Raw genomic sequence first — 8,809 nt, 5'->3', positions numbered from 1 at the left:
TTTCTTCTGTGTATACACCCAGTAGTGGATTTGCTGGGTCCTAGGGTAATTCAATTTCCATCTCTTTTATGTATTGCCAAACCGCTTTCTACAATGGCTGTAGGTATCTACTACTAGCAGTGAATGCGCATTCTTAGGTCACCACACTCCCTCCAACATTTTTTGCTTTCTCTTTTTGTTTTGTTTATTAATTGGGTTATCCTTTGTGTGTGTTAGATGGGCTCATATAGCTGTCTTGATTTGCATTTCCCAGATGGCTAATGATCAGGAAGATTTTCTCATGTTTATTGGCCATTCAGATATCCTCCTTTGTGAAACTTCTGTTCAAGTATTTCATCTGCCTCCTCAGTGGGCTATTCATTTTTTCTTGTGGTAAGCTTTCAGTATTCTTTAAATTTTAGTAATAAGCACTTTGTCTGATATGTCATTGCTAAATATCTTTTCCCTGTCTGTGGGATCTACTATTACTCTCTTGATGAAATCATTTGAAGTACACAAATGTTTTATCTTTAGTAGGTCCCACTCTCAATTTTATCTTCCTCTAGGTGTGTATCCATCCATATGTCTGATTGATCATTTCTGTCCTGCGCTAAGGTTCTTAGCTTTGTCCCAGTTTTCTCATTGATGATCCTGATAGTTTTGGGTTTCACCTCAAGATCTATGGTCCACCTTGAATTTGTTGTTGTGTATGGCATGAGTTAATGGTCTTGTTCCATTATTCAGCTGGCTGATATCCAGGTTTTCCAGTTCCATTTGTTGAAAAGGGCATCTGCTTCCTGTTTGATATTTTGGGGGGCTTTGTCAAAGATCAGTTGTCTGTATGCCGCTGTTTTTATTTCTGGGTTTTCTGTTCTTATCATTATACCAGTACTGTGCTGTTTTGACATCTCTGGCGCTATAATAAGTTTTAAAGTCCAGTAGTGCAAGGACAACCACTTTGTTCTTTCTCTTGAGGAGTTTCTTGCCAATTTGGGGCTTCTTTCTTTTTCATATGAATTTGGTAGTCAGTTTTTAATTTTCTTTGAAAAATGATGCTGGAATTTTTATCCAGATTGTATTGAATTTACATAGTGCCTTAGGCAAGATGGTCATCTTTACAATATTGAATCTTCCTATCCATGAACATGGGCTAGTCTTCCGTTTGTGAAGGTCCCTTTTGATTTCTTTTAATAATGTTCTGTGGGTTTCCTCATACAGATCTTTTGGCTAGGTATAGGTATATCGCTAAATACTTCAGTTTATGCCTGGCTATTGTGAAAGGTACTACCTTCTTGATCTCTTTTTTCTGTAATGCCCTCAGTGGTGTACAGCAATCCATTTGACTTCTGCCTATTGATTTATATCCTGCCACTCTATCTTTCCCTCTGTCATTTCCAGCAATCCTACTGTGGAGCCATTGGGCTTCTCTATGTATAAATCATCTCATCTGTAAATAATGATAATTTTATTTCTTCTTTCCCCAGACATATAACTTAGATATCCTTTGGTTGCCTTATATTATTAGCTAGGACCCCCAGGATGATGTTGAATTTAAGTAGGGACAAGGAGCATCCTTGTTGGGTCCCCTTTTTCAGAGGGAATGTTTCCATCTTTTCTCTGTTGATTCTCATTCTGGCTATTGGTTTTTCATGTGTATCTTTTATTATGTGAGGCAATTTCTTTCTAATGCTAACTTCTTGAGTGTCTAGGAATGGGTGTTGAATATTGTCAAATGCTTTTTCTGTATCTATTGATATTATCATGTGGCTCTTGTCCTTCTTCTTGTCAATATGATGGATAATGTCGACTGCTTTTCAGATGTTGAACCATCCCTGTATCCCTGGTATGAATCCCACTTGGTCATGACGGATTAATTTTTTGACATATTTTTGTATTTCATAGGCCAAGATTTTGTAAAGGATTTTGAATCTATGTTCATTGGAGATACTGACCTGTAGTTCTCTATTCTTGTGGGATCCTTGCCCGGCATTGGTATCAGTGTTATATTAGCTTCATAGAATGTGTTTGGGATTCACCATCCTTTTCTATGGTCTGGAAGAGCTTGTGTAACATTGGTGTGAGTTCTTTCCTGAATCCTTGGTAGAATTCCCATATAAAACCAGTTGGGCTAGGACTTTTTAGTTGGTAGTTCCTTGATAACCTTATCTTTTTTTTTTTTTTTTTACTTTGGGTCTACTAAAGTTCTCGACATCCCTATGATATACTTTGGGGAGGGTTTGTTTTTCCAGGTATTTGTCTTTTCTTCCAAGTTGTTGAGTTCATGGGAGTAGAGTCCTTCATTCTACTGTGTAATTAGTATTTTAATTCCATTGGGGCCCATTGTAATTTCCCATTTCATCCCTCATCCTGGATAATATCTGCTCCTTCTTATCTTTTGTTAGGTTTGTTAGCAGTTTTTTTATTCTGTTCATCCTTTTGAAGAACCAGTTATTTACTGAGTTGATTGTTTCCATTGGTTTTTGTTTATCCACTCATTTAGTTATGCCCTGATTTTTATATTTTCGATTCTTTTGCTGTTAGAAGAATTGTTCTGTTGATTCTGTTCCAGCTGCTGAAGGTTTTCTGATAGGGTGTTGACCATAAATCTCACTTATGGCTATCAAGTATCCTCTAATAACTTCCTTTGCTGTAGCTCATAGTTTTTGGTATGTTGTATCTTCATTCTCATTTGTTTCTAGAACATTGTAATTTCACCTCTAATTTGGGCCACTACACAGTCCTTTCTAAAAAGTAAGTTATTTAGTTTCCATTTATTTTCCCTTGTTTTATTGTTCTTTCTTTTGTTTATTTCCCAGCTTTATGATGCAATGATCAGACAAGGAAGTTGGTGTGACCTATCTGTGTTTGAATTTACTCAAGCTTGACTTGTGTCCCAATACGTGGCCTATTTTCAAATGTGTGTCATTTGCACTTGAAAAAATATGTACTTTTTTGCATTTTGGTAAAGAGCTCTGAATATATCTATCAGATTGAGTTGTCTTTTTTTAATGTTTAGTTCTGTGCCCTCATTGTTGAGCTTGTTTCCCACTGATCTGTCTTGGAGAGCAGTGTTGAAATCTCTCTCCTACTATTATTGTCAAAGCTGTTATTTCTTTTTTCATCTTTTGAAGGATTTGCTTTTTGAATTTCATGGGGGTCTCGTTGCATCAATATATGTTTATTATGCTCACTGGTTCTTGGTCTACTGATCCCTTAAGCATTATATGATCCCCATGCTTATTTCTTGTTATGTGCTGTACCTTGAGATCCATTTTGTCAGAGATTAGAATCACAACTACTGCTTTTTTTTGGATTGTTATTCGCATGATATACTTTTCTCCAATCCTATGATCCTCAGCCTGTTTTTATCTATAAGCTTGAGATGTGTCTCTTGTAAAAAACATGTGTATGGGTTTTGTTTCCTAACTCAGTCTGCTAGTCTTTGTCTTTTAATAGGTGAGTTCAGACCATGGCCATGCAGAGTAATTACATCCATCTGTGGATTTTTTTTTTTTATGGTTATCTAGTACCTTTTGTGTTAGATATTTTCCTATCTCCCTCCTTAGTTGTGTGTAGTATATGAGTGGGGGATTCATTCCTGCCTTCTTTTCTTCACTGGGACAAAGAAGTCTTGGACATTGCTCTCAGTGTGATAACTTCTGGATGGTGTTACACTATGTGGTGGATTCCTGTCTGTGTTTTGTGGATGCTGATCTTCTGTTCAAAGTGAATTGGAGAGTGACGTTTGTAGTGCTGGATTCTTTTTAACATATTCTCGGAGCAGCCGCGGCCACTGCCACTTATTCCCGGCAGTGGCGGCACGGGAGGCGGTGAGCTGCTGCGGTGCCCGCGGGCAGGCAGGACTCTCAAGGCACCTTTACTGGTAACCAGCTTGTTTAGAATGATTGAAGTAGCTGCGATCTTGGTTGAAGAAAAGGACGTTCGGTGTAGAGCCGAGTGGCCAGTTCTTCAGAACTCCTCTGGACGCACTGTCCTAGCATCCCACCAAGGCAAGATGCGGCAGCTCAAAGGGAAGCCCAAGAAGGAGACATCCAAGGACAAGAAGGAGCGGAAGCAGGCCATGCTGGAGGCCCGGCAGCAGATCACCACGGTGGTGCTGCCCACGCTGGCCGTGGTCATGCGGCTGATCGTGGTGTTTGTGTACGTGGCCACTCGCCCCACCACCACCGAGTGAGCCCCGGCGGGAATCGCCTGCAGGGTGAAGTGGCAAGGGCAGGGGTGGGGTTGGGGGTGGGGGGGAAGCAAGCGCAAGAAAATGGCTCTCATATTCAGGGGTTTCCAAGATGCCGAGCTCCCAGCAGGAACTCCCTGTCTTCTCTGGTCTTTGACTTAACTAAAGTTTCTCCACTTTTCTTGGGAGGGAATAGGGAACGTTTTATCAGTGAACGTGCCATACACCTTAGGCTCCACTCCATGTGCCTTTCCGGGTTCAGAGCAGTGTGGGGGTGTCTTCTTCTCCTGGGAAATCGGTCTGTAGCCCCGTCCTGGTGAGAGGAAGCGTCTCGGGGTCACAAGTCAGTTGGAATCCATGCTCCCCCATCCCCGCTGTTTGGAACATGACCCTTTCCTACACGTGTTCACGATTTCCAAAGGGACTGTATTTCTTCTCTGTGCTTCATGTGATTTGAAATATGTCGACTTCAAAAGTGAAATATTTATTTTTGGAATAAAGGAGATAATTGCCTTAAAAAAAACCAACATATTCTCTAAATTTTTTGCTTGTCTGAGGAAGTTTTTACTCCACCTTCTATTTTGATAGGGAGTGTGGCGGGATAGAGGATTCTCAGGAAAAAGTTGTTCCTTTTCAACTCTCAGAAGATGCTATTCCATCCTCTCCTCTTCTTCGTGGTTTCTGCTGATAATTCTCATCATATTGTGATCTGTTTACCGTTATGGGTAACTGCTGTATGGCATTCTTGATGCCATCCCACAACTAGTCGAGTGTGCCCATGCTGTTCGAGGAGTCAAGTCTATTCTTAAGATGTTATTGAAATTTAAGTGAGATATTATCAAAGTCCTATGTTGACTCATGCACTTGCTTTAATTTTTTTTAACTTCAACTCAAATCTACACTTGAGCAATTGATGAACAGTTTAAGTCACTCCTTGGACTCATTTCCCACAGATAGAGTCCATTTGATTTCTTTATATTCCATCTGTCAAAGTCTTGTGTGTAGTGACCCGTTACATTGTTGAAAAAAGTAACTTTCTAAGAAGAAATCATTAGTCTGGAAAAATTCTATCATGTGGTTTCTAGTTACACTTCTTTCAGATTGATCATATTTTCCAATAACTGTATATTCCTCTGTGTCCAAATTTCCCATTATTTTCACCAACAACTATCCATGCATTTTGATTGCATATTTGATCAATTTTAAACGGAAGAAGTTGATAAAATTCTTCAATTTCTTCATCACTAACTTTATTGTTTATTGTCTTAAGTAGAATAATAATTATATTAACTGGTCCTTCTGTCACAGATAGCTTTGATTTCAAGATCAATATGAATGTGATGCCAGCCCTGTTCAATTTACCCTGGTTGGCATAGCAAACCCTGTTATTGTGTGATCCAAAATGGCTAATACCAGTCCATTTACACTCACTAATGCCTAGGATTTGCTCTGTATGCATTCCATTTCATTTTTGATGACTTCTATTTTACCTAGATTCATGCTTCATACATTCCAATTATTGGTATATGTTTGCAGCTCCGTCATCTCATTTTGATTTATGCTCCATCAACAAGTAAAGGTTCTGAAGGCTTTTCTCCATCCATGTTATTATGTTCCACATACCTTTGGGCAGCTCTTCCTCATTGCAATTTCAGTGCTTTCTAATCTTAGAGGTGCCCTTTCCAGCACGGTTTCTGAAAATGCTTCATTGCTATTCTAAATTTGTTAGCACACCTGAAAATATCCCCATATTATTCATAAGATCTCCAGTGACTAATCCCTCAAACTGGGTACTTTTGCTTCATTGTATTTTGCTCTTAATCTGGAAGCTCTAAGGAAACTAGTTCACCCTGCGGGGCACTGCTGGAAAAGGAAATCCCAGTGACATAGCTTTCAGCATCACAGTATCATGCAAGTCACCACCATGAAACAAACGGACAAACATGGTGAGCTAAATATATTAATATAAGCGTATGAATGTGACAACCTTGAAATGATTTTTACAATCACCCACTTATTGCAGAATTGCCACTATGAGTCAGCATTGACTTCATGGCAATGAGGGATACTTTTTGTTGGCTTTTTAAAATTTGGGCTTTCTTTGGAATAAACCTTTGGATGTATGAGCTATAACCCTACCACAAAGATATATATATATTCTCTGTATGTATTCTATTTTGTGTGTCCATTTTCTATTAATGGACTTTTAGGTTATTTCTACTTTCTGAAAATTATTAAGAATACTACAATGCACTTTGCTGTTTCTTTACATGTTTATTTTAACACTTAAATTTTTATGGTATATAAAGCAGAGTGGAATTGCTTGATCATATATTAACTTTATTTTTAACTTTTTGAAGAAGTTCTAATATGTTTTGCACACTGGCTGTCCTATTTTAAAATTTCACCAGCAATATATGAATATGTTGATTTCTCCATATTCTTGTTATTGTATAATGTTACATTGTTTTCATTTTTATCATATTCATCTAAGTGTTGCAAAGTACTTTCTGATTTTGATTTGGATTTGTGGTTCCTTAAGGACTAATGGTGATGAGTATCTTTTCCTGTGCTTATTCTCCCTTTGTAAAATGTCTAGTCAAGTCTTTTGGCCACATTTTAGGGTATTTTTTTGTAGTTGTTCTTTATAAGTCCCATATACAAGAGTGTATCAGATATACAGCTCTCACTGTTTTCACTAAATTATAGGCTGCCCCTTCTCTGCAGATAAATTCCTATGATAAGCAAAATCTTGATATTGATTAAAATAAATATGGATTACCATTAGTTGCTCTCGTTTTGCATATCCAAAGTAACAAAATGCCTAAAAATGCATTTTAACCAAGAATAAAAAGAGTGTACACTGAAAACTAGACAACATTAATGAAATAAATTAAAGATGGCCTAAATCATGAAAGAGTATTTGTGCTTCATGGATTGAAATACTAGTTGTTCAGATGTCAATATTTCTCTAACAACCCATAGAATCAATCTAATAACTATAATAACCCAAATATCTTTTATAGTAATGGAAGAAACAACCCTTAAATGCATACAGAGAACTGAAGGGGGCTCTAGATGGCCAAAGCAAGGCTGAAGAAGAATAACAACATAAAACAGCTCACATTTCTCAATTTCAAAGCACATTGCAATACCACAATAATCTTGACACACCTCCATGGCTCTTTATACCTTTTTCACTCCTCTCCGTAAAAGAAAACAGAAGAGAATAATGTGGAATAACGTGGTTAACAGATAACAAGGGAAGAGCTCTTCAGCAACTATCAGAGAGAATCCAATAATAGGAATAGTCCACATTTCCTGGCAGCAAGGAATTCAGTTTAAAAACTAAGTAGACCCAAGGTTCTTAAAATGGGAGAACAGCAAACTGTGCTGACAGATCCATTTACAGTTGACCAAAGACAAAAAGCCAGTTCTGGGAGCCACGATCCTAGGCTCAGCTGCCTTTCCTCGGCCCCTAAGGCAACCCAGCCAGCCAAACCTCTTACATCGTTCGTCTGTCTGCACTCTGGTGAATAGCCAATCATGTGGGCAGCCTAGTGCAGCTATACTCACCACCCAAGCTATACTAATTGTCAATGCACCCCCATTTTTTCTTCTTTCCTGCTTTACTCTCCAGTGTCTTCCCTCATTACATGCCTCAGCAGTCCGTGCAGCATATGTGCACACAATTACACTACCAAAAGTGCAGGGATCCCCACAAAATGAGGCAGTTTCATTTTTAACACGATTTTATTTTCTTCAATTTTTGTACTTTTGTATAATATTTTTACATGATTTTATGACAATACTTTTATATATGTACATGTATTTTTCTTAATTCTCTTGCACGTCTGCATTCAGTGTCCTCTTTTGGTAAGGCCCTCCCCTCCCTAGAATATACATCCCTATGGCAGGCAGAAACAGGCAGTTTGGGTACCCCATCCAAACAAGGCCTCCCCACCCTTTTCCTTGAGCACACAGACATGTCCAAATTCACATACCACAGTAACAAAACTTCAGCACCCGAACTCAAGCCACACCTGAGTCTTTTGTCTCTTTTCTAACTCCTTTGCCCCACACAACCTCCCATTATCTCTTTCTGCTCTGTCTTTTTCCTCATGGGATAATTTCCATGAAACCTATTCATTCTGATTATCCATGTCAAAGTATATTTTCCAATTATTTTTGCAAATCTGTTAGGTCAAGCTGCTTATTATTACTGTCATTATTTTAGTTTAATTTAGTCTCTCTCTTCTTCCCACTCCCTTTCCCCACCCACGTTGTTTCTCCTTTTCTCCATTGCACCTCCATATATTTTCCAGCTCCTATTGGACTTATTTCACATCACTAGACAGAACCAGCTATCTCTATACAGGTCTGCAGTCCACACGTCACTATTACTTGTACCAGGATGCTGAGGAAACCGCACTCAATCACAATAAACCCATAATCAATAAAAATATACACACCCTATGAAAAATCACCCAAACACAAGACAAACTATGACATAACAGGTGTATAACCCACTATGCCAACAGCGTTCCTTGGAAACATCAAAGATGTGAATGAGAGAGAGAGAGAGAGAGAGAGAGAGAGAGAAGAAGAAGAAGAAGAAGAAGAAGAAGAAGAAGAAGA

At 38.5% G+C, this 8,809-nt stretch overlaps 1 protein-coding gene across 1 annotated transcript; it reads left to right on the top strand.

Moving 5' to 3' along the window:
* The first annotated feature begins 3,994 nt into the window (after positions 1-3,994).
* On the top strand, positions 3,995-4,174 carry SMCO4 (single-pass membrane protein with coiled-coil domains 4). The gene has a single exon (XM_004696134.1). It carries the CDS (start codon positions 3,995-3,997, stop codon positions 4,172-4,174), a length of 180 nt encoding a protein of 59 aa, XP_004696191.1.
* The last annotated feature ends 4,635 nt before the right edge of the window (positions 4,175-8,809 follow it).

Source organism: Echinops telfairi, unplaced genomic scaffold (assembly GCF_000313985.2).
Source record: "Echinops telfairi isolate 266 unplaced genomic scaffold, ASM31398v2 ScPeMD7_9;HRSCAF=40, whole genome shotgun sequence".
In the NCBI taxonomy this organism is placed as follows: Eukaryota; Metazoa; Chordata; class Mammalia; order Afrosoricida; family Tenrecidae; genus Echinops; species Echinops telfairi.
The sequence above is the reverse complement of the archived record's forward strand: the minus strand, read 5'-3'. Positions and strand labels throughout refer to the sequence as shown.

Bases quoted from the DNA above. Each gene is read 5' to 3' on its own strand.
- SMCO4 (XM_004696134.1), top strand. From the start codon at position 3,995: ATGCGGCAGCTCAAAGGGAAGCCCAAGAAGGAGACATCCAAGGACAAG.